Raw genomic sequence first — 25,845 nt, 5'->3', positions numbered from 1 at the left:
TAGTGCACTATGCACCACGTACATGTAACATCTAGCGTCAGTGCACAGCAAACCAGTCAGAATTGCCTTGATGAAGATGACAGACTGTCATCGAAACGTCGGCTCGTAAAAATAAATGGTTGTGATCAAAGAACTTTGCTATTCATTCGTTTACCAACCCGATGAAATTATTTACGAACATGTTCTCTTTGTCATAACTTCGCGTTAAGAGGATGCTACGAAAACCGCAAGGATATGATGATATACAGTATGCCACACCTTCTTATCTGTGCTTGCGTGACAACATAAGAGTAGTACTTCGTGACCGGCAAGAAAATTTCAAAATGAACAGCCTAAAGGTCAATAGCCTTAAGGTCAATAATAACAAAAGATGCCAGGTCTCCGTGCCTTGTCTCGTCGTGCCTCCGGTCAATGACATGCTTATACAAAGGTTCGCTATCTGGTTAGGTCATTGATCGATGGGTTAGTTAGCCGGTCTGTTGGGCACTTGGCCGCTTTGGCCGCAGGAAGAGATCTGGCCCTAATCTGTTTCAGTCACTGAAGAAAAGTACTGGATGCTACATAGCCACCACTACCAGGCATCGGGAAGCGACTGGGAAGAGTATAAATCGGCCAAACAGAGAGATAACATGCCAGGGGAGTTTGTCTGCTGGGAGAGAACATTCGGGTGCGGCAAAATGTTCTCTCCCAGCAGACAAACTCCCCTGGCATGTTATCTCTCTCTTTGGCCGATTTCTACTCTTTCAAGCCGCCTCCAGAAGCCTGGTAGAGGCTAGCATTACCTGTTTCCATCTGGAAGGTCTTCTCCACACCTCACCAAATCAGTCCGTACAAAAGAAAACTCATCACCAGCGTTAACTCCTGTCACAGTCTCTAGCCAACCGTTACTTTCGCTACCCACAAGAATGTCGCCATCTTCGGAGCCCAGGTCGTTAAAGTCGGTTGCCTTGAAGACGAGAAACATCGACACCCACTCGTCTCCGGAGTTTGAGACGTATCCGTTCCCGACACACTTGTACACTGGAACAACTGGTCAGGAAGCGAATGTGTATGGTTACTGCTAAAACTCAATTCACGGACTGACAGGAGCTATATAAAAAGCAAGAACGAAATATAAGACGTGACATTTGCAAAGCAAATGCATAATGTTTACCCTCACATGGTATGAAAACTACTGCGATGAGTGTGCAATGTAAATTTGTTCTTACTTCAACCAAGGACATTATACAAGATTTGCTTCAACGCATTTGTACATGTGGTGAACAGACTCTCAACCTTCTGTTGTAGGAACAAGAAACAGAGCAAAAAAAAAATTATGTTTTCCTTGTTGGATTTAGACCAAACATAGCTATAGTCACAATTAATCTGAAAAAAAAACAGGTCTATGTATCTAAGTTTTTCACACTTGACTGAAGAACTTGCTTTTGTTACTTATGTGAATTATTTTTGTTTCTTCAGAATCTCTGTAAGTATACACACAGTGTATACTAATGTCTTATTGTTTTCCAACTGCTATCTATTTGTTTTGTTCTATGTGTATACGTATATGTATAATTAGCCTTTGGGCATGGTTTTGCAATATCTATATTATATAACCGTGCATAATTACATAATTATTTATTTCCAGTACCCAGTGACTGAAATCCCAAGGAACCCAAAGTTGTCACCAACAAGAAAAGTTTTCTTCATGACCTTGCCCTTCTGTACTACTGTTGATCAACTTTTCTTTGGCAGAGAGGCCTCTGAGCTACGAATCACACCTATCTTGTGCCCTTGGGAAAGGCACTGTACACGACTTTCCCCACTTAACTCAGGTGAAAATTAGTATTGTCTGTCCTGTATTTGTTTCTATGTGTGGGACACAACACCAGCAACACCAGCCTATGTCCTACGTGTATTGCACTGTTGCAATTTCAATAAATCAAATCAATTACAGCATGCCCGTAGCCAGGGGGGGTTCGGGGGGGTTCGGAAGAACCCCCCCACAAGGCTCAAAGGTCCACTTTTTGGTCCACTTTTAATGTAAAGGTCCACTTTTTGGTCCACATTTTCTGTAAAGGTCCACTTTTTGGTCCACATTTTATGTAAAGGTCCAAGATTTTTCTTGAAAAGATGTACTGGAATCGTAAAAAAACTGCTCTCTTTGTCATTGAATAAAAATTTATCTCTGATTTTCTATTGGAAATCCTCTCAAAAATGCACGAAATGCAATTTTAGAAGGTTCATTTTTCAAAATTTTCCGGGGGAGCATGCCCCCGGACCCCCCTAGGAACCGCGCTCGAGGTCCACTCAAGCAGTTGGAAGAACCCCCCCATTCAAAATCCTGGCTACGGGCATGTACAGATGTTCCTTAATGACTTACCGTTGTTGATGACTGTCACATTGCTGCTGTTTACTGGCAGGTCTCCGCTGATGGCAGTGGACAGCAACACCGGGTCCGGTACGTCTTCTTCAGTTGTATCGTCATCGATGGCGACAGGATCCACTTCCTCTTTAAAACTGCTGTACGCCACGACATCTTCTATGTTTGCGGCGCTCCCCAGTACAAAGGCAAAGGGTCCTGGATAATGAAGATAAAAAAAAGAGAGAGAGAAAATAAAGAAGGTAGGCAATAAACTATTGTCATGATGACGATTTAATTTTTATTGTATGCAATGTTTATGTAGAATAAATTACACGAATGTACAGTATTGCAGTTCCTTTTCTGTTTTATACTGCCAAGCCGAAATGATTCGCGCAGGTGTATTCTCCGATCCTATGATGTTGTGTTATTGCTGTTGCGGGCAACACTTGGGTGGCAAGACCTTTCTTACTTCTGGGACAAAGTCCAAAGACAAAGATTATAGGATTTACATACCGGATGTAATTCTATAATGTAAGTCTATAACAGAAAATACTACATTTTTGCTCAAATGTATGTTATCCCTGTCTTAACTTATAGTATCTTATCTTGACAAAAAAATCCATGCCAATTGTGTTTTTATACCTCACGTTCTTTTACTGTTCTAAAGTGTTCCATAGTAAATACATTTTAGCAATTAGAACTTTGCCAAAGCTGCAGTTATGGCACTCACCGACTGGTGCCGTACTCTCAACAACATGCATAACCCCGCCGGCCTGGCCGCTCACAATCACGTCACCGTCTTGGAATGGCGTCGGGTACGGTGCCAGAAACAGCGCCGCGTTGTCGCCGTACTCCTCTCCAAGCGTCACGGGGCACATGTAGAGCGTGGTGACCGCCGGGTCGATGGCCCGGACATTGTCCCGGATCTGGACGACGTTCTTGTGGGGTTCGGACTCGTTATGGGCCGGCAGACCACCGGGGCAGGCCGCCTCGTTCCAGCCGGGACACGGTACGTCTACCTGTGAAGAAACAAAACAAACTAGAAAGGCCAATATTTGCTTTGGAGCAAATACAGCGATGGGTTCACCACATTTTACGACATGGCAGGGAAAGAATGAGAAACACAAGGGAAAACAATGATTTACATTGATATAACTATAACATGAAGTAACATAAGACTAAAACAACAGTTGGATAGCTATTCCCTACTTTATTGGTTAGGATTTTTAATTGCATAATGCAAACTGTTGATTTTCAAAATAAAAATAACGTTCATGCCCCGCATTCCAATGCTGGAGCAGGAAAGCTTGAAATACCTACCAAAACACTTGAATACAGACATACTGTCAGTATGGAAATGCCCTGTGCAGGTGTTAATCAAGTTAAATCCCAACAGCCAATCAGCAAGAAATGCTCTGTGCAGGTGGAAATACTCTGTGCAGGTGTTAATTAAGTTAAATCCCAACAGCCAATCAGCAAGAAGAATAGAGGAAAGCTGCATGCCTATTGGTTGATGCCCTGCATTCCATTGTGATGACTCATACCCAAACGTGGTAAACATGGCACACTAACACAGTAATACATTTGCTATAACACAGCCAAAAACTCAAATAAAACCATTCTAAAAGCCTGTATCACAAAAATTTAAAAAACGCCTAGGGGTATTTGCCCACTGTACCTCCATACCAAATTTCAGGATCTTAGGCTTAAAATGAAGAAGCTGAATCCATTTAAAAAATGGCAGGAGAAGAAGAAGGAGGAGAAGAAGAAGAAGAAACACCAGAAAAAGCAATATGGTTTCACCACACCACTTCGTGGTGTGGTGAACCCATAATTAAAAGCTAGCCCGGGCTCAAAAAAGAACTAGATGAAGGCATCGCCAACCTGGAAGTGACGTATACTCGTTCTGCACGTAAACTGGCAACCTTATTCTAGCCAATATTAAGTGATTTCTTCATCAAAGACCACAAACAGTAAGGCATGGCATGGCATGGCGTATAAATGGCTTCGGAAATGGCTTCAATGTACGAATGAAATACGGAACGTTCCAATGTTCCAACGTACGTACCAGTGAAGCCGGGCTATAAACCCAGCTGTGGCCGTGCAAATGATATAACATATATATAGCATGATGTAACTTTGTTCTTAGGGACTGTTACTTGGTAATATTGTTAGTGGTCGTTTTAAAGATGAGTTTATGATATGGACTGTTAGTACCATGGTCTTCCGTAGTATTAACAAGCCTCAATATCCCTACCTCTTGTTGGAAGCAACTCTCCACTCCCCTGCAATGTTGACACACGTCAGGGTTGTAAGAACTGAGTCCCTCGTTGCAGTGCGTTTCGTCACAGTCCAGTATCTGCACGGAGGTGTTATCAAGAATGATGAAGGATCATGTTAAAATAAAGTGCTATAAGATCAACAAGAAATAATCGGGGATGAAAGACTTCTGGTTAGTGTCTTGGGTTGTCATGAATTGTGTTGCGACTGTTAAGCGGATCTTATGAATAAATGAATAAATGTTCGACAAATTTATCGCTCGACAATGGTACACAATACAATGTATGTCATTGTAACAACAAAGCTGCAGAACTAAATTGTTCTACAGTTATTACTATAAATTATAATCGATGTCAATCTTTGAGTTACAACAAACTCGTGTATGGATGATTTGGATTGAAGTATAAGAAATTGACCAATGTAGGCAGAATAGGAGTTGGACACGGCAACAATATATTGAAAGTATCGTTCTGTGTACCACATAAAGTGACGTTTGTTGATATGATGTAACACCTCTCATCCTCCATATAAATACCCATCTGACAAACGTTTCTTACCCTCGTAAATGTTCGCCATATAAACAAACTATACCACTACGGACAAATCCCTCGACTATGTCATCCTCCTCTATGCCATCCTTATTCACGATACTTATACTGTATTCCGAAACGTGTTATTCCAAATTAGGTTTTGGAATAGACCAAAACTTTAAATGTAACAAGCAATCCACTTTGTGTTTTCCAAATAGTGATTTGGAATGAACTACGGTTTGGCATGTAAATGCCTTCGACTTCGTGTAAGTCATGATTTGGAATGCAACAGCTACTCCATTGACAATGATACCCTTGTGATTTGTCCAGACAAAACCATTGACGCTGAATAAGATTAACAGGCACGTTTGGAATTGACAGGCAACGTTACACTTATACATCATTGTTGGAAAAGTAATTACCTCCATGAAATGTGTCATGGAGGTTATATTTTCAGTTGCGTTTATCTGTCCGTCCGTCCGTCCGTCTGTCTGTTGGTCAACAAGATAACTCAAGAACGCCTGGATGGATTGGTTTCATACTTGGTGTGTTGGTAGGGTGTGACGAAAACTGGAAATGATGAGATTTTGGTCCCCCTAGTGGCTTCCCTTGGTACTGCAGCGCAACTTCCGGTTTTGATATCTCGCGATCTGGACATGCTAGGGTCATGAAATTTGGATGATAGGTAGCTCTCGTGCTTGGGAAGAAGTCACATGAGTTCGGGCCCCCTAGCGGCTTGTTCTGGAACTGCAGGGCATTTTCTGGTGAAATGTTTAAAAGCCAATAAGTCCAGACAGGAACAACATATTTTCATTATTTTTGGTGTGTAGGTAGCTGAGAGAGAAATGGACATAATTAAATGTAAATTATGCAAATGAGGACTTTATTTGCATAATTAATGAGGAAATTCTATAATTACAGTGTTTTACATTATACTATGTAACCTATGGCAGGCGGAACTTCAACAGATACTAATTATGCAAATGATGACCTAATTTGCATAATTAATGTGAAAATTCTATGATTTCGTAATGGTGAATGATGAGAATGTCATACTTGGGACATCTGTAAGTTAATCAAAAGTTAACATACATCACGATGCATATATCATGTTAATGCAGAGGTCATTTGAACAATTAAAGAAGAAATTTACATTTACATATCAAGATCATATTTCATGGAGGTATGAAATCTCGGAATTCTAGTTTGATATTATGTTGATCTCTGAAATAAATAGAAAAAGAACACGCAAATTGTAAAGCATAAGATGGCAAAAGTAGTACACGAATAAAAAGGGGCCTCAAATCCAGAATAAAGAATTGCTTTCAGACAGAAATATAATTAATTGTTTATTTTATTTACTTATTCTATATTTATTGGAATTGCAACTTTGCAATACAGTTGGCTACCCAGACAGCAAATTAAGGCTTAAATCGGTCACCACGGTTTAACAACATCGCATATTACATACACTAAAGATCGTATTGTTCAGCACAAATTATTGATCGGGGCCACAGGTCATGTTGAGGGGAAAATATATATTTTGTTTACAATACATGTGGTTGGTAGGAACAGATGGGAGGACGTAGAATCGATTAGGCCACAGCAAATAAATTTTATGGATGACATTCTCCGCAGACTCTAAATCTAACAAGGCGGGCCGAAAAAAACAAGGTTCCTACATTTTAAAATTTTGACTCAATCAGTGTACAAATGGTTTTGATTCAGTGGGAACATCACATATACACAGCCAGCATGACATATCACTGCATCAAAGTAAGAAACAAAACATTAAATCAGAGCCTTTTCTTGTCTCCTCTCTTCATAGTTATCTGCCATCCACCTTCCGGCATGGCAACAAACATCTTTGCCCATTTTCGGCATGGTGACCACTGCCAGAAGGCAACAAAATTTTTTTTTTCCAAAATCAGGCGAAAATTAATGCGTGCGCTGATGTCATCCATCAAACTTACTTGCTGTGGCCTTATTTGATAAAAATGTAGTTGTTGAAAACATTAAAACGTTTCTTCCATCTATTCCTACAACACTGTAAATATTGAAATGTTATATGATTTATTGGAATGACCTCTGGCCTCCTACCATACTGAGTTATATTGTTACTATAATGTCATTAGCCTATGTTATGGATTGTAAGTATAAGAGAGTTCTGTGTGATTTGTGACTTTATTGTGTTAATATGATGTGTGTATGTTTATGTATATATGTATTTCATAAATTGGGGCCCGACATCAGCTCAGCTGCCAGGGCTTTCACTGTATTGCAGTGTGGCAATTTAAATAAATGATTAAGACGTTAAGCAAAGCAAGGGAGACTACCTGAATCTGATCCGAGCACCCGGCCGTTTCGCCCGCAGAGAAGCAGCCGTAGTAGAACCAGGAAGGGCACGAAGTGTTGTTCGGGCCCCACTCGTCTCCTGGCAGACATGTCAGCGTGTTGTCGCACCAACCACACTCACTTTCTTGTGAGCACGAAGCACAGTCCGTGAAGTTTCCACAGTCAGCTGTAACAATAATAGATCAGTGTGGGTCGTGTGGCGTAACGGCAGAGTGCTCGACTCGGATCCGGAATCAAAGATCATCAAAAGATCTCGGGTTCGAGTCTAGCCTGGGTGCCAGACGCTGGCGTTCATAAGCAATAGATTGTTTTTTTTTTTTTGTGGAAAGAAGCCCTAATATCCGCTACTGTATCCGCCGCCCAACCCCAGGCTGCCCCAAACCCAATATCTTTCAAGCCAGCGAGGAGATAATTAGAGCCAGTGCGCAAATCGGGGTCGGCGGGGCGTGTGGCTTTCCCTGGCCGAGGTGCCATCTCTCACAGCTCGCGGTAGGGGATGGCGCCCAGGCTAGTTCGAGTCCTGACATGCCACCGATCCTGTGTCCTTGGGAAAGGCACTTTACACGGCTTTCCTCGCTTCCCTCAGGTGAAAATGACTATTGTATTGTCCCCTGTGTTGGTGGTGGCATTAATATAAGTTGAAAAAACTTGAGTGTGTCGTCACCATGTCTTGTGATTAGTTGTTGGAATATAAAAAAAATAATAGTAGATCATTTTTACCATCAACTCAACACATCACGATAAATACCTTTGTGTTGGGACTGGGAGATGTTGACGGATATGGATTGGTGTGTATTGCATTGATGTATAATATATGAGTTATGTGATATGTGCTTATATGGACCCCATGAAGAATATTTTATCACCTTTGTAAACTTTTTGTACATGCATTTTCTGTACGATTTTACCGTGTTCTGTGCTTCTGTCCAGTATCCAGTAGTTTTGTGTAAAAGGGGTAACAGAGGGACAGTGAAAATCGTTGAATGCGGTTCTCAAAACGCTCAAACTATTACATGCACATACTTTTGTTTGATCTTAAAAATAGTTATTTCATTTACCTGCATCGGACCCGCTTACAATGACCACCAGTAAAATGACAAAGAGACACATCTTCGTCTTTATGTTGTCCATTTTGCCCTGATAATCTGTGAAACAACGGAAGTCTACACATGTATTTTCTTTTACTGAACATTCAATGTCACCCTAATAAATTCCCTTAAACGCTATTTATCTAATCATGCCGGTAACCAGAGGGGGTGGGTTCGGAAGAATCCTCTCACAAGGCTGAAATGTCCACTTTTTATCCAAAGGTCCCAGATTTTTTTCTTTAGATGGACTGATTCGTATCACCAGCGGGGCTAGAATCGTATAAAATCTGCCTACTTTGCCATTGAATAAAAAGTTAAGTCTGATTTTTTTGTTTGAAGCCCTATCAAAAAATGCAGAAAATGCCATTTCTGAGGGTTCAATGTTCCTAGTACGGTGTTCGTTGGTCCCTCAGACAGTGGGAAGACCGACCCCCCCCCCCCATCCTGGCTACGGGCATGCTAATGTTACCACAAATCAAGGTTTCCGTATTAATAAGTTCATATTTCCAATGGCTTTAGACAAACCTTCGATTATGAAACACATCTGTACTTATATCTACATCGTTACTAAGAAGCGAGAAGAAGCCAAGAAGTCCATATAGTACATAGAATTAGCGCTAGCTTGTACATTGTATATATTCATTGCAAACTGTGACGTCTTTCCTGTGACCTGTACTGAACCCAGTGGGTATTTGCGTACAATAAAGGTCTTCATTCATTCATTAATTAATAGCACAATACTTAGAAAGAAGGCCTAGCAGGAATAAACTTACCTCTGCCAGTACCGTTGTTGCTCAGACTACCGTATGCGACGTGGCTTCTTTATGTTCTACCAAATCACGGATTTGCGCATATCCTGATCAATAGGCTATTTTAGACGTCAGCACGGAAAAGGCAAAATAGCAAAGTTTACATCAATAAAGTTCTCGTCACCCTCCCCCTCCCCACCTTTTCTAGTCGGAACAAGTAAAATCTGAGATTTTATACCTCCGGGCTTTTTATTGTATATTCTTATATGTTGTTTGTTATGTATAGTTGATGGTGTTAAATTTTATGTGTTAGACTTAGCGGTTAACACAGGTTGTGTTAACACAGGTCAACATTCTCATCTGTAGCTTATAACATGTACCCATGAACTTATGAAATTCTATTTAATCTGCCGCAAGGAACTCGTAATGGCAATTAAAAACCTTCCGCGGAAACATGTCTCCTTCCTCGGAGGTAATAACAAAAGGCTTCCATGCTTGTTGAACAGGTTCTCTTCAAGTCTAGTCCAAGAAAAAAATCGGTATTCCCACTCCAAACATGATGGTCTCTCTCCTGGCCGAAAAATAGCAGGAGGAGTGAGGACACATCTTCGTCTTCATGTTGTCCATTTTGCCCTGATAATCTGTGAAACAACGGAAGTCTACACATGTATTTTCTTTTACTGAACATTCAATGTCAATATAGCACCCTAATAAATTCCTTTAAACGCTACGTATCTAATGTTACCACAAATCAATGTTTTGTTGTTCTTTAAAAACATAGGAAAATAAAGAAATTGATACTAATAATTTACAGCCCAAGACTTAGACTAGGCATAATAGGAATAAACTTGCTTGTCATCTATAACTATAACACCGCCAACTTCTTCAAGAGACCTATTTTAACCATCTTTAGTCATACAAAAAGTGACTCAAAACTCGGGCATCGCTGACGGGTGTTGTGTAAATAGAATTCGGTTTGTAACCGCTGATTCGAATCCTAAAAGTCAATTCTTGACGTCTGGAATAACTACAACCATCCCCGTGCCTGCGCGATATTTCAATTCACCTTTTTCCACAAGGTCGGTTTTGGAACTATTCTTAATACGTAAAACATGCCAACAAATATGCCTTAAATAAAATGTGCCCTAAGACGTATAACAAAGCAGGAGTTTTATTTCAAATGCAATTTAAGGTAAATGATACATCAGCCCTCCCTGTTAGATTTGCAGCTTAGGCAGCAGACTAAGGTCGTGTCTATACGGAATCACCCAAACCGCGATTCGGGTAACTCACATTCCTCACATCTGGTCCACGTGCCACACACACCTGTGAAACCGTGTCCGAACATAATGCGCTTGAGCTACATTTATTGCTGTTTGATGATAACACGCAAGGCGGCGTGTTATTAATGTCAGAGGTCAACGACCTGCTTGCTGATGCCCCCCTCCCAGCGTATCTCGGCCGAATGCCGAGGTGGTCCCGCCAGAGGCGGTGAAGCTCGCCCTAGAACGGACACATTATTTGACCATTACTGCTCTTTAAGTTGCTGCCACGTAAAAGTTGGTATTGCATATAAATAAAGAAATATCACCCCGTAATCCATGACTAGGCGAAGTCACATTGAAATCACATTGCCTTCAGACGCAAATCGCGATGCGGGGAAACCGATTCGAAACCACCTCTAGAAGTGGCTTGGGCTCGAGGCGCTTTCAATGTGATTTCGGAGCGTTCACATGGAGCCACTTGAAACCGGCTTCGGGGTAAACCACATGTAAACCGCCTTGGGTGATTCCGTTTAGACACGGCCTAATTCTGTTTTTAAAAGAAATAACTCTCCCCATAACGCGCTGTCAACGTCAAGTTGACGTAAATTGGAATTTTCATCTCTATGGCAACAGTACTTGAAAATTTAATATCGCCTTGCCGAGCGACTTAGGCCACACCGACTTAACTTTATGGATGACATCCAGGCGCGCATCAATGCGGAGCCGGTTGTAACTCTGGAAGATGGCACCCAAGCCTTTTTTCACTATAACAACGTGAACTTTAAAGACGCTCCATTTTTCAAATCGCCCGATCCCATTCAAGGAATAAAATGTTTATAAAATTGTTACATGGGGTCATTGTACTGAATTACGTTAAGCTTCAGTGCCAGGAACACTATTAATAAGTACATAAATGTCAATCTTCAATGTTTGATCTTTTTAGAGTGATTTGTATATACTTCTATGTGGCCTTTTCAGCACTTTTCCGGGCGTTGCTGTCATACCGCGTCTTGTAGTGGTGATATTCGTTGAGAACATCGTGGTCAAAGGCGTTGTCCTCTTCCGGGCGGATGAGGAGAGAGAACAAGGCGTTCAGCACCTGTAACACGATAGATTTTAATATCAAGTAGTAAACGTGAAATGTTTTCGCTCTTCAACAACAAACAAGAATTCGGAGATCTCAAACCTCCATGAAATATATGAGTTTTTGTAAATGTTTTTACACTGTACACTACACTACAGTACAGAACAAAATAACATGTAAAGATTTTGTTGGCCTAAAATAGGTCAGGCTGTCAACTCAGTACATGTAGCCTAGAGGGACCTCATCAATTAAACCGTGTAGGCTCGCTGCCTGACCACACGTGGTTTGCATTAGAGGAAGTCTTTGACAGCTGGTGTTTTGTTGCATAACTGGCACATCTGTTTTCCCTCAAAATACAAACGTTTCTGCTTCAGTACCAAGGTCAGCCACCAGGAGGCCCATATTTGACTTTGACCTTTGGCTTCCTAAGACCTACCAGCATGCCAAATATCATCACAATCCATAAAGGCTTTCTGAAGTTATGCTGACTACAAATGTGCGGAAACACACACACATACATACAGAGAGAGAGAGAGAGAGAGAGAGACGTGCCAAAACAATACCTCCATTTTTCATGGAGGTAATAAGAAAAGGGAGGTCGATAAATGACCTGGGGAACAGTTATTGATATTGTCTACTATTACCCGAGGAGATGGGTTCACCTGGAAAGGGGTATGAAGACAAGCGCTGGATAGAAGAGAGTGGAAAGTTAACATAATTTGGTGAAGTTATGAGATCGTGGAAGTTCTAAAGCGTCGTGATGATTCTTTACCTGTTCAATGGTTCCTCCTGCCACCCACTCATCTTCAGCCAGGAAGCGGAGACACACCTGGCCGCTAGTCTGACTCACGTTCAGGTGGTAGATCGGCGTGATGAAGCGCACCTAGCGGAGCGAGAAATAATTGCACAGTCTACTTTACTTAGGAAGTTGCTATGAAAAGACGTTTTCCACAGTCCTGACAAAAATATGCAGTTTAGTTTAGTTTAGTTTAGTTTAGTTTAGTTTAGTTTAGTTTAGTTTAGTTTAGTTTAGTTTAGTTTAGTTTAGTTTAGTTTAGTTTAGTACAGGTTAGTACAGGTTAGTACAGGTTAGTCAAACTTTAGGTCGACTGCTTTTATTTGTGATTTAATATAGAGATAAAATTATCAATGTACTTACGATTGGAGGCCCAAGTGGGTAGTTTTCGCTACATGAACAATCAAGGAATGAAACGAAGCTTTTTGTTTGTTTGTTTGTTTATTACGATCCCCATTAGTGCTTAAAAGCACTATTCTTCCTGGGGTCAATAAAATAAAACATAGATAACAATACTTTGTACATAATGTTGATTACAAAATAATAAAGTAAGTTCAAATCAATAGAGTAAGTTCAAATCAATAGGAGAGGTCAGAGGTCGACCTAAAAAAAAAAAGCACAGAATAATCTGAATATAATCCAGAGTTGTACGTAATCAACAAAGGTGCCAACAAAATTAACAAGGTATAATAACTTAAATAACTGAAAAGAACATAATGTCTAACTGATCATAATTCCAAAGAAAAGATAAATATAAGAATATAAAATATAAGCTTTTAAATTTACCATATACAGTAAAGTCCATCCGAAGTCATGCATCACAGATGGCGGCGAAAAAATGAAACGGGCTCAACCATTAAGCTCTTTCTTGTGTCTTCCTTGTTGAATCAATCCTATCCCATAGCATTCAGATATCTGTGAGGCAAAAATGTGGTTGCTTCTTTCGTATGGTAGGATTGTTACCTCCGGGGGAGGAGACATCCTTCCGCGGAAGGGTTTTGTAAGAGATGTAGATTTTTATGTTCGCAGCTGTTTCTCGCGTTTGGGTGGACGGATTCTTTTGAGACTCGGTATATGTTTTGCTATTGGGCTGCAGATGATGGACGTTCTTTTGTTTTTATTGTATGCGTGTTTTCGGGCGTGAAAATGATGCCTTTTGGTGGCCCCAAAACACCCCTTTGAGCGTGAAAGTGGTTGCGACCGTTGACCTTTGGCGTGTTTAAGCTATTCTCGGTCTGGTCCACGTATATGACCCCTCACACAGAGGGGTGTCCAGTCTCGATAAATTCTTTGTTTAAAACCCTATATAGAAATATACAATAAAAACCCCGGAGGTATAAAATCTCAGATTTTACTTGTTTTAGCTATTTATGAGCGGCAACCTCCGTCCCCCACCCCCAATGAAGAGACGCCTCACATAGCTGCTTCTGTGGCTATTTCACACGATTTAATTATAAAATTATGACGTGTTAATATGGTATAAATGTCAATATCAGATAGATCTTATCTTCCAGAATATGATTTGTTCTGCCGCCCTAAAACTCCATTGGTTGCATTGTAATGATATATACCAATTTTAAGTGTGTTTATTGATAATATTTACATGTTACGTAATTAGAATTTCCCCATCTCGCTAACATTTCCAGTGCAGAGTTCGTGAATTTACAATAACGTATACATTGCCTTACCGTTTTCACACGAAAATGATATGTTAATAGTAATGGCACATTATATTGCGTAAAATTTTGTGGCTATCTATATGAGAATTACATCGCTATACTATACAATAATGTATTGGTACCACTCTATCACATTAAGAAATTGCCACATACATAACAAGACTGGCAATGAAAACATACATTGCCATGGCGACGGTGGTTGCTGTTAGGGTTATTGTTTGCATGGCACTGCCATCATTTCATGATTTTGAGGAAGACTTGGTACTTGGACTTTGGTTAAGTCTAGACAGATACAGTACACTCCTCCCCTGAGCGCATAGTGAACGAGCCCCGGGGTCACAGAAAGTAGGACCATCTGGGGCAGACAGGTCTTCAGGGTTCCAGGTATGTGGGCATAGATGTGGGTCAGAGAAATGCCTGTGGACATTCCGCATGCCTGTGGACATTCCGCATGCCTGTGGACAAAAATGCCTGTACAATTCCTAGAATTCTTATTATATCTATTTAGAAATAGTAGCAATGTCGCCTGTAGAGCAGAATTAGGTAGATGCTTGGTCCAAATGGGCACAACCTCACACTCCCTTCAAATGGATGCTCTCCTCTTACAGCAAAGCCTTCCAACAAATACCCGTAGACTAACTTTATTGCAACGTGTTAAAGACATACCGGTATTAGATCACAATGGATACTCCTCTTTGTGGCATTCCGAATCAACATTGTGACCCTGAACATGTTGGGGGAAATGCTGAGAAGGACTCTGACTTACAGATATACACGTCTTCTTCAGTTTACAAGAGAAAAGTCAAACCCTTTAGACATAGTTTTAGACATAGCTATAATTTTAGACAAATACCTTTCATTTGTAGATTTTAGTTATTTTATATACTGCTCTTCTTTTATGTTTGTAACTGGCAATTAGCCTCCGGGGCCGGGGCATGAACAGGAATGTAAATCAGCATGTGTCTGCTCAGTTGTGAATCTGTTCAATTTCCACAATGTCGCAAGGGTTTCCTGGAATTTCACTTCGTAGGAAAGTGGTCCAGAATGTAGGACATACACTTGAAAGGCATGTGGGGAATCCTGGAATGTGGACCAGAATGTCAGAATGTACAGCACAGGCCACGAAATACGCATCAGTTTTCGCGGGACGTTCTGCGAAATACCGCGGTACGTCCTGCGGTATATCGCGAAACGCCGTGCGGAATATCGCGAAACGCCGTGCGGAATATTGCGGAAGGCCGCTGCGAAACTTCTTCTGCGTAAGAAATCTTTCGCAAGATTTCGGTCGTTAATGAGCAGCCTTTGTATTCTGAGATTTACATGACACTTATTCCACCTCATTTTCACGTATTTGTTGATAATTTGTGGACAATACCTGGGATTATCAGCGCGGCGGGTCCACGCTGCCACGGCTGTGCTTGGGCGATTGATGTTTACTATTCATTTGATACGCTGAGTTTGTTCCGATCCGTGTGATTCCAATAAACATCTCACATAACTACGAACTAGTTGGAAGAATGATAGATGCATGAATGCCTGTGTATGATTTAACAAACAAAATCTGACGCTATTATAAAAACTGCTAGACGCTCTTCTCCGCTGGAACAACGCAAGCTGGAGGTCAATGACTTGCGGTCGAACACGTACTAGTAATGTGTATCGTCAACATTTTCTGCAAGGCATGACTTCGCCGAAGAAACCACTTTTTAAAATTTTAAGCTTTAAATGCTTCGACTCTGTGGCCAAAAATAACGAAGTTTGATATTGTCCCTGTTTGCAAGGACGCTATATGTTGTAGAAGCTCCTTGCTGTTTGTGATTATCGATGCAGAACTACGTGATACATTTTAGAGCGAGGCATTTTCCCATAGCCACACGCACATATTATACTTGATCGACAGGCGTTTCCCTTTGAAGAAGTTGCCGCCCCTGCCATCGGCGCCAACAGTCTAGCTGGGCTGCTCCAATGATTTCGCCCGTCTTCGTTACAAACACGATCTTCACCGACTATAACCGAGGCTCTGTGATTGGTGTCTATGTGACAAATTTATATTCGCCTATCTTCGTTACAGTTCCGATCTTTACCGACTATATGTATAATCTACTAACGTTATCTAGGTTCTCTATTCGAGTGTACGTGTATAGATTCAGGCGTTCGTTTGTTGTTGCTGACGGAAGACTCGTGGTAATATTCAGAGTCGAACTAACGTTTTTGCATATGAGAATTAATATTATTGTGCCAAGCGTGAAGCATAATTCAAGGGTTCTTTACGCCCCATGGCTTTGTTGACACGCATCAAAAATTGATACATTTCGTTCGCCACGCTGTTGGGCCGGGCGTTCCCACGCACGTCGCCATAGTAACCGCACGTAGCAGCAGCGGCGCTGGTAGACTCCCTGGCGCCGCAGACCACGTGGCGTTCCGGCGCGCCAATCACAGCGCGCATACGGGGACCCGCCCACCAGCCGGGCCGCAGAAGAGTTGAGACTCCGCCCAGAGACACCGCCTGAAGATTGTTAGACAGTAGCTTGTTCCGCCCTGCACGGCCGGCGCGGCTTTGTAATTTTCTTCTCCCGATTTCAACAACGTTTTTTACAAGTGACATCGAGGACGCTAGTTCCACGGAGTGTACCGAGTGAATTTCATTTTTCACAGAGTCAACTTTTATAGCCTGAGAACAAATTAATCTGCGTCAAATTTTGCATAAACACGTCAAGTTCGGGTTGTCCCGTACCGTGTTTATTTATTTTTCGGGTGCGTTGCCGTTTTTTTTTGGCAAAAAAATCGACTCCATTTTCATCGCACCCACTACATCGCACCCTCTACATCCTCGCGCAGGTTTATTCAAAACCACACAAACTACATACGAAACTGTTCCTTAGAATGTATATTTTAAACATCTAAATCCCAGAATGGTAACTTTGCGAATTGTACGAAATTTTACGGTTAAAAACTGATTGGTTTTTGCTCGGAAGCCAGCGGCGGCGTGGGGTGACGGACAAAGAGTAAAATTATGTATTTCTTTCAAAATGCTGTTTTGTTTTGTACGACCAAAAATAGACTATTCTAGTAAATAAATTCAGGACTGAAAGAATCTTTCGGGAATACATATATACTGTATTTGTATGTGGGTTTATTGTGTATTTGACACAATTTTGGCGTTCATTCCACCGGGAAGTGTTCCGCGATCAGCGTGGGTTTCAAAACAAGAAACACAAGATCAAGAAACAAAGCTCCCGCTAATTAGAACCCTGTAACAATTCAGACCACAGCGATAATGTTTTCGATAAATATATTTGTGTACATGCACGTTTCAGAGAGGTAGAAATCTTAACTCAATCTATTAAACCACATTCTAGCTCAGGAATTTACGATCTTCACTGTTGGGTAAAAAATATCGGCAGATCTCATGAACATTTTCACTCCGCGCTATAGAAAATGTAAACAAACCGGGTGTGATCTTTCTCCGCCCACGGCGCGGGTGGCCTGCATATGAAAAGGACGTATTTCTGCGGAAACGCGGCCTTACGGAGAGGTGTTCTGCGGAACTTTCGCAAAGTTCTGCGAAAGTGCTCTCAGGTGCACTGCGGGACGTCGTGCGGAATACCGCGGTACGCCCTGCGAAATACCGCAGAACGCCGTGCGTAAGATTGCGGAACGCCGTGCGTAAGATTGCGGAACGCCGTGCGTAAGATTGCGGAACGTCGTGCGGAATATTGCGGGACGTCCTGCGGAATATTGCGGGACGTCCTGCGGAATATCGCGGTACGTCCCGCAGAACTTGATGCGTATTTCGTGGCCTGTACTGTAGGACATACACTTGAAAGGCATGTGGGAAAGGAATGTGGCCATGGGTATGATTGTAGGTATGTGAGGAAAGCAAACTGATTGTGGGACTGGAAAGAGAGATCACTTTGGCTTGGTTTGAGGCAGTCATCACAGGGAGGTACAGATTCGCGGCCTGAGTTCAGAGTTTACAAGCCTGGTAACCAGTCTCAGCGGGTCAGTTTAGAGGTGTTTTCCGACCCCATCAGGGAAACACGGCGGTCTGTTTCACCACTACAAGGGCTAGTTTTCAGTTCTGTGTGGTTGTCCAAATGGGGACCTTCCACGTGCTTCTTACGGCCTGGCAATCCTTAGAAGGTAATACAACATCCAATGTATTCATGAATAAAAAGAGCCCTATAGGACACCTGTGTCGATCGTAAAAAGTAAAAATCTTCCTCTGTTGTTGGAACTGTGATAGATTTGTGTGATTTTAATTTTAGGTGAAACGTAAGTCTGTTATAAAGGACTATTAAATGTACAGGAAATAATCTGCCATTGAGAATGATTACCCGGGGAATAATTGTCCTATAACAAAATTGATCTAGTCGAAGGATTTGGTTATGCTTACCTAACAATTCAATTCAATTTCAATTCAATTCAACGTTAACAACCTATCAAGTTGAACGTCAATATCTGATGTCCACAAGAAATATTATATTAAACTACATATGAGACCTCACCTATCGAAAATGTACACAACCAATTCTGTAAAAATGTTCTTGGTGTATTTAGAAATAGTAAGCAATGTCGCCTGTAGAGCAGAATCAGGTAGACTAGATACAGATATTTGTATATAGATATACTAGTAGTTAAATTCTGGTTATGCTTGGTCCAAATGGACACAACCTCACACTCCCTTCAAACGGATGCTCTCTCTTACAGCAAAGCCTACAAATACCCGTAGACAAACTATATTGCAACGTGTTCAAGACATACCGGTATTAGATCATAATGGATACTCCTCTTTGTGGCATTCTGATAACTCACATTGTGACCCTGAACATGTTGGGGAAATGCTGAGAAGGAGACTTACAGATATAACGTTACACGTGTCTTCTACAGTTATAAAAGAGAAGTCAAACCCTTCAGACATAGTTTTAGACTTAGACGTAGCTATAATTTTAGACAACTATCTTTCATTATGTGGATTTTAGTTATTTTATATACTGTTCTTCAATGTTATTTTATGTTTGTAACTGGCAATTAACCTCCGGGCATGAATTTGCAATAAACTTCTCAATTATTATAGAGAGAAAGATATAGTACCTGTTCAAATGCAGCAGAGTTGAAGACTGCCGATGATACGTAGGGGGAGATGTTCTACACTAATTCAGAAAACTCACTTACTGCTTACTTCATTAACATCATGGGAGCTATAGCTATATGAGCTAGATAATGTTGCATGGGAGTGGACAGGGATGTAAATCAGCATGTGTCTGCTCAGTTGTGAATCTGTACAATTTCCACAATGTCCCAAGGGTTTCCTGGAATTTCACTACATAGGGATGTGGGCATAGATGTGTGTCAGCAAAATCCCAGACATGCCTGTAGACATTCCATTCCTGTGGAAAAAAATGCCTGTGCAATTCCTAGAATTCTTGCAAACTGCACACAATACTGTACCATTAGGCTCCCCCCTGAGGCGTCGCCAAAAAGGATACGGAAGAAGTATCTGGATCTTGAACTTCCCTCCTGTTAGTGAATAAGAAGACATTGTGGTTAATGATTAAGGAATGTGATGTACTGTTGTCATAAAATATAAAGGTATTCACAGTTATAAGAACAATATAGAGATGATCAATAAAAAGGTTAGCGCCAAATAACCGGGACAATGGTATTGTATTTATTTTTATTTTCAAGGTATACAACTGTGTCATTAAATTGCCTGGAACTACTGTTACACTGATTTGCTGGTTAACACCTATAATGGCTATTGTAAATGCGACCATGTTACAATAAACTATAAGTAGAGCTCGAAACACCACCCTGCATATTGGTGCTGTGTATGTATTTCTGATGCACATGCATATGCTACCTGCACCCAACCTCCACTTGTCCATGACAAAACCAGACCCGGACACTGAGGGGACGACAAGTTGGACCATCGGTGGTCAAATGTTGTGCCTTGTATTATTTACAGCCACACCCCAAGCACGTTAAAGAACCCACCACACTTTACGAAAAAGAGTAGGGGTGTGCGATGGTACAAACACTACAGCCACATGGTGATTACATCACCACACATGTGATTACAAGTCAAGTCAAAGTTTATTGCACAACGATTGTCACGGGTACAATGTATGACAAATTATAAGATTACTAGTTGGTGTGTGTCTATTATAATGCTATATATATGGTCAACGGTTACATCTGACAGAGTATTATAAAGAACTACTGGCTAGAAAATATTTCGACTCTACATGTACTTTCTACATTACGCTAAACTATACACATGAAGGTTACAGTGAGCAGTTGTACCTAATTATACAAAATATGTTCTATGGCTACATCACCACCCGGACGGAGGCCTGGCGAACACCGTCTTGTACTAAGCTGACAAAAGGGTATGTCACCTCGTAAGGGGCGGTATTGCCCCGACCAATTAATACGGTCGACCGATGATCATGATGATGGTTATTATTTACAGTAGCACCAATGAATTAAAAGAAAACAAAATGCCAGGAACCTTTTTTTAAGAAATTACATTTTTGTGAACTGTTGTGCATTTGTGCAGAAAAATATATTTCGAGCCCTGCTTTAGGGGATACAATGTAGATGAAGTAATAATGCTGATTCAGTGCTGTAAAAAGAGCAGTACCTTTATACAGGGAGTCCTGTGGCGCCGGGATGACAGCCTCCTACACGTGCAGGTTCCCTTCGATAGCCGAAAGCAGTTCGCCAGCCCAAAGGGCTGGCCAACTCCCCTGGGGCTCAACTCCCCGTAGCGGTAATTCAGATAGGCAGGCGTACTGCTTTTGGCTATCAAAGAGAACCAGCTAACAGCCCATGCCTAGTTTGGCTCTTGGGATACGCATCACCTTGTCTGGACAAAATCAACTGAACTGTTACACAACACGTCTTCTCGGAAAGAAATTCTGCACTCTTCTTTGCATAACCTGGTCTGGACAACAACAACTTAACTGTTACACAAGATGTCTTTCAGGGAAGAAACTCTGCTCTCTTCTCTGCATTACCTGGTCTAGACAACAACTTAACTCTTACACAAGACATCTTCTTGGGAAGAACAGTGCACCTATTCCCAAAAATGAATTTCTAGCCCTGTTAGAGCATTATGACGAACCAGTGAGTAAACAAGTCTATCAATACCAGGACTTTCTTCTTTAAATTGCATATCATTTGGAGTGACTCTACATCTGTTGAAACTACCAACATCTGGTCAGAATGTTACAGTTTTACTCTGACACAACCAGGAGGAATTCACCTGTCAATGTTTTTGAATCATGTAACATGGTTCATGCACACAATAAAGAGTAAATATGCAGCACACAAGCAGAAATAACTATCATATTAGACAAGCCAGAAATAACTAAGAATTAAATTAGACAAATTAGAAATAACTATTGTATTAGACAAGCCAGAAATAACTCTTATATTAGACAAGCCAGAAATAACTCTTATATTAGGCAAGTCAGAAATAACTCTTACATTATATATATTAGCTCCCATTAAAATTTCCACCCAATATCCAACGAATTACAAGGAACAGATTCAAACATTCCAACAGGTGGGGCAAACAGAGAAATATGGCGACATACAAAGAAATCCTTTTTCTTGCACAAATATCAAGTAATATTTAATGTTTTAACGAAATACGTCAAGTACGTGTAACATAGTTCACACACACACACACACACGCACACACACACACAATGAACAAATTACAAGACAGAAATGAAGTCATATTAGCCCGCCCTCAACTCGAAATTTCCGCCCAGTATTCGACGAATTACACGGTGAAATTACTTAATCTAATGAACTGCCATAGCTTACCACGCTCTAACTAGTCGTTGGGAAACTATTTTGACCAAAAAAAGTCGTTGTTTTACCTTGTATGAACGAGTCTCCACATTCAGTTTCGCCATTTTCTTGTCTCTCCAAAATACAAGGACGAGTTTTCCAACACCACGCCAACCGTTCGTCAATTTCGCCTACAGCTTCTCTCGACCCTGGAGTTGCACAGAAATAAACGACAATTTCTATTTCCAAAGCTATGAAAAACGCCCCTGAAATCCGCAATGCTAAACCCACAGCTTACTGTTCAACACTAAGCTGAAGCACTGCGGACCACGCCGCATTTTGGCGGGAAAACTGAGCGATTTAATTAAGACCACGTGCGGAACATTCCAACAGGTGGGGCAAACACCACGTGGCGACAAACAAAGAAATCCTTTTTCTTGCACAAATATCAACTAATTTTTCATGTTTTTAACGAAACACGCCAAATACATGTTCATTACACACACAATGAAGAGTAAATATTCAAATATTCAAGAGGACAAGGCAGAAATATCTCTTAGTATAGGATTAGTGCGCTCTCAACTCGAAATCCCCCCCCCCCAGTATTCGACGAATTACACGGTGAAATTACTAATAAACTTTACAGGCCATAGCTTGCCATGCTCTTAGTAGTCGTTGGAAAGTTATTCCGAAGAAAAAGTCGTTGTTTTACCTTGAGCGAGCGAGTCTCCGTGCGGCCAACTTCCAGTCTCGCCATTTTGTTCTCCGTCCAAAATTCATCTGGTCAGGAAACCCGCATTTTCTCCTCAGAACATCCAGAAAACGGCACGAATTCACCGCAGAAACTTCTGAAGAAATAACGTAAAATTCTCCAGAAAAGTTGCAAAAAAAGTATCGGAAACCCCCACGCACGTGACGCACGACGTGACAGCAACAGACTGAACTGAACTGATGAACTGGAGCGTACCAACTTTGGCTTTCAAACAGGGGTGCAAAACGGCCTAGTTTTTCGTTGTTTGTTTGTTTTCTCCCAGTCACGCCGGACCGTCTCCATCTTATCAGGGGAAGAAACCCCCCATCAAAAATGACGACGCTCGCCCCACGTGTTTCGGACTTGGTGCCTGTGTGAAGCCCAGCGATTACATGCATAGCGCCTCACACAGCAAGCTCTGGTGTTCAATGGTTACAATCCTCCCGCCCTACCGGTGGGCAATTTCTGTGGGGTTTGCGTACGCGCTGGTTTACAAAGTTATATCGTGAAACAAATCTAAATTATATCCCGACCTTCCCGTGTTCACAGCGTTTGTGGTTTTGTGAACACTCCACATTTTCCGTCTCATAAACTAGGAAGAAAAGCTTCCATAAGCTGGTCACTTTTGGTGCATAGTTAGACAATGTCTGCAAACTTTTTCCTTTGGTCCTATCTCGATAAGATCGACATTTCACAATTTTCACCCCCATTTTCTTTGAAAGCACAATAAAGGACCCCAAGACATGCATTGTGGGAATATGGCCGGCTCATTAATAACAAGCACTGTAATGTTAATTAGTTAGTTGAGTCCCGGGTTCGAACCCTGCCATGCCACCGAACTTGTGCCCCTGGGAAACGCACTTTACACGACTTTCCTCACTTCACTCAGGTGTCCAGTGAAATTAAGCGAACGTTAGGGATTGGACGTTGGCACACTTTAGCGCTTTTGTCTTACATGTTTGTATTTATTTATTTATTCATTCATACATACATGTATATCTATTGTTTAGTGGCGCTGGCAAAATAAGTTGCTCAACTTGAGTGCAGCGCCACTTTGTCTTGTAAATCAAATATCTGAAAAAAAGCCCTATCCTTTCGCAAGGACCTGAACCTTCGTTTTTCTGAGATCTACCCAGATACCACATATCATCAGACGTCTTCTTAAGGGTCCTTAAGTTATGCCTGGTCTACGGGATACTGGCAACCGCGACAGTTGTTTAGATTTATTGTCACGGTGGTATGTAGCTTTGGAAAGCACATAATTAACTTGTTAGCAACATAGAACCTGTGCTGTTGCAGGGTGAATAGATGTCTTTGTGTGTTGGCGTTGGCTTTGGCTTTGAGCCATACCAAACACACCTGGTCTAGTCGCGTCGGCCATTTTCATTTTCGACAGAGTGGTGTTGAGATCGGTCGCCAGTACCTGTACAAGCGAAGCCCAGGTAAGTTGGCTTAAACAAAAGGTTTCAGAAAGTGTAATATCTGCTTGCAGTCTTACTGGCATTAGATTATACATTCACACTTTTGTCTTCTGGCCTTTTTTGCTCAGTTTTCTGGTGAAAGTCAACCGTGTTACCTGACTAGCGAGCCACACCCTAAAACGGAGCGGACCAGAAGTATGTACATGCCCTTTTTATCATTTTTTTAATTTCATTGAAGCCCTAGGGCCACTTTGGGCACTAGGGCAATCACAGAGGGGCAAGTCCACTGGAAGTAATGTGTGTTTTCAATTTCCATACTCCCAAATGCTGAGTGCTTAGGAGAGAAAGCAGAATGTACGTACCACTTCTAAACCTAGTACAAACAATGTCACGGGAAAAACACAATCTATTTCCCCTGACTGGGGGCCTTGGAGGTCACAGAAGATTTTGGGCAAGGTGGCTGGAAGGTAGTACACCTGTAATTGCATCGATTTAACGGTATAGAGATTTTTCTACGTTCGGCGTTTTACAAGGAATAGTCAGAGGGATAACGTAGCATTGAGCAGACTTTTGCCAGTGTTGTGATATCATACATTGTGTAGCCACCCCTCCAAAAAGCCTGAAACCAAGTTTATTTCAAGTGCATAGAGGTGCTCAGACGGAAATACCCTATTTCGAATGGGTTTCTTTTGGTTATTTCCACCTGATAAAGAAATCGCACGGAGCTTAACAGCAAAATGACACCCGATCCGGCTTGGCATTCCCGCATTACAAGAAGAGAAGTGGTTTATTGTGGCGCGACGGTGGCTGTAAATGTTATTAGATAATATTTAACTTTGTCAGGTGAACCATCGTGCCCTTGCCTTTGTTTTCACCCCAGCCTTACAAACATAATTTATATGTAACCACAGTGACAGACAGTTTATTTTCGCAGGTGCGTTGTTAGACCGACCATACAGCGACACGTACGTACAAGCGTAGCACAGGTTTGTAGGCTTTATATCTATCAGCTTTTAGTTCAATGCTTGTACATTTACTTTCGTTATGATCTTGAATCCTCTGAAAGGTGACCGTGTTTCAGAGAGTTTTGTGATCCTTTGGTCTAAACAAGTTTGTTTCCTTTTTTCTGTATAGTTACATGACGAAAGACGCCCAACTTGGACCACAGATCACAGGCTTTAGACCTGCCAAACGACCAATACAGGTGTGTTACAGGCAAGGTAGGAACATAATTTGTCAGGAGGCTTCCTCTTTATACCTTTCACAGGACTGATTTATCGCTTTCCTACCAAAATGTGACCCAAAGCCATGTGATTCGGGTGCCATTTCCTGGTATAGCTAGCCAAACCAACAGAAATAGTGGGTAAGAAATAGCAAGGATGATACTTTTCGTTGGCATATGATCATGACTCATTATAATATAACTAGCCCCAACAGATCTTATTCCTAACAGAACGCACTCAGTTTGACTTTTCAAAGAGCTCTTCGTACTTATCTAAGGTCTCTAACGGGGCCTGTTGAGTTGTATGGTAACACGGCCGTGTTGCTGTGACGCATTTCGAAAAGGAAATCAAAATGGCGGCCGAGATTTAAGAGGTAAGTGAGGAGAGTCATAGATTTTAAGTATCTACTGAACAATCCCATAACTTCATATCGCCGCGCATGACTTGGATATAAAAACAAGGTCTGACCTCAGC

General features: G+C 41.4%; 2 protein-coding genes and 1 long non-coding RNA gene across 3 annotated transcripts in view; all 3 read right to left on the bottom strand.

The window, feature by feature from the left end:
- LOC109476998 overlaps nucleotides 1–4,028 on the bottom strand; it is a 9,922-nt gene extending 5,894 nt beyond the window's left edge. Inside the window, exons 1-4 of the mRNA XM_019778011.1 lie at nucleotides 4,023–4,028; nucleotides 3,075–3,363; nucleotides 2,363–2,560; nucleotides 783–1,029 (exon numbers count right to left, since the gene is read on the bottom strand). Of these exons, the coding sequence (XP_019633570.1) occupies nucleotides 783–1,029; nucleotides 2,363–2,560; nucleotides 3,075–3,363; nucleotides 4,023–4,028 (740 nt within the window). The remainder of the gene's footprint in view (nucleotides 1–782; nucleotides 1,030–2,362; nucleotides 2,561–3,074; nucleotides 3,364–4,022) is intronic.
- Nucleotides 4,029–4,602: 574 nt separating this feature from the next.
- Nucleotides 4,603–9,567, bottom strand: LOC109477149. Its single transcript, XR_002140651.1, has 4 exons — nucleotides 9,371–9,567; nucleotides 8,568–8,654; nucleotides 7,491–7,675; nucleotides 4,603–4,703 (listed from the first exon to the last, which is right to left on the bottom strand). It is a non-coding gene; the product is annotated as an uncharacterized LOC109477149 (long non-coding RNA).
- A 342-nt stretch (nucleotides 9,568–9,909) lies between these two features.
- On the bottom strand, nucleotides 9,910–22,101 carry LOC109476997 (ubiquitin-conjugating enzyme E2 K-like). The gene is made up of 7 exons (XM_019778010.1): nucleotides 22,066–22,101; nucleotides 20,817–20,856; nucleotides 19,660–19,690; nucleotides 12,855–12,882; nucleotides 12,468–12,578; nucleotides 11,153–11,710; nucleotides 9,910–10,588 (listed from the first exon to the last, which is right to left on the bottom strand). The coding sequence occupies exons 1-6, from the start codon at nucleotides 22,099–22,101 to the stop codon at nucleotides 11,573–11,575; spliced, it is 384 nt and encodes a 127-aa protein (XP_019633569.1). The 3' UTR covers nucleotides 9,910–10,588; nucleotides 11,153–11,572.
- Between the last annotated feature and the right edge of the window lie 3,744 nt (nucleotides 22,102–25,845).

This window comes from Branchiostoma belcheri, unplaced genomic scaffold, assembly GCF_001625305.1.
Source record: "Branchiostoma belcheri isolate BF01 breed outbred unplaced genomic scaffold, Haploidv18h27 scaffold4, whole genome shotgun sequence".
NCBI classification, from domain to species: domain Eukaryota; kingdom Metazoa; phylum Chordata; class Leptocardii; order Amphioxiformes; family Branchiostomatidae; genus Branchiostoma; species Branchiostoma belcheri.
The sequence above is the reverse complement of the archived record's forward strand: the minus strand, read 5'-3'. Positions and strand labels throughout refer to the sequence as shown.

Coding starts and splice junctions, on each gene's coding strand:
- LOC109476997 (XM_019778010.1), bottom strand. CDS start 22,101: ATGGCGAAACTGAATGTGGAGACTCGTTCATACAAG. Junction 19,691..20,816: donor ACAGGACTCCCTGTATAAAG/GTACTGCTCTTT, acceptor ATTCACTAACAG/GAGGGAAGTTCAAGATCCAG. Junction 11,711..12,467: donor CAGGAGGAACCATTGAACAG/GTAAAGAATCAT, acceptor ATCGTGTTACAG/GTGCTGAACGCCTTGTTCTC.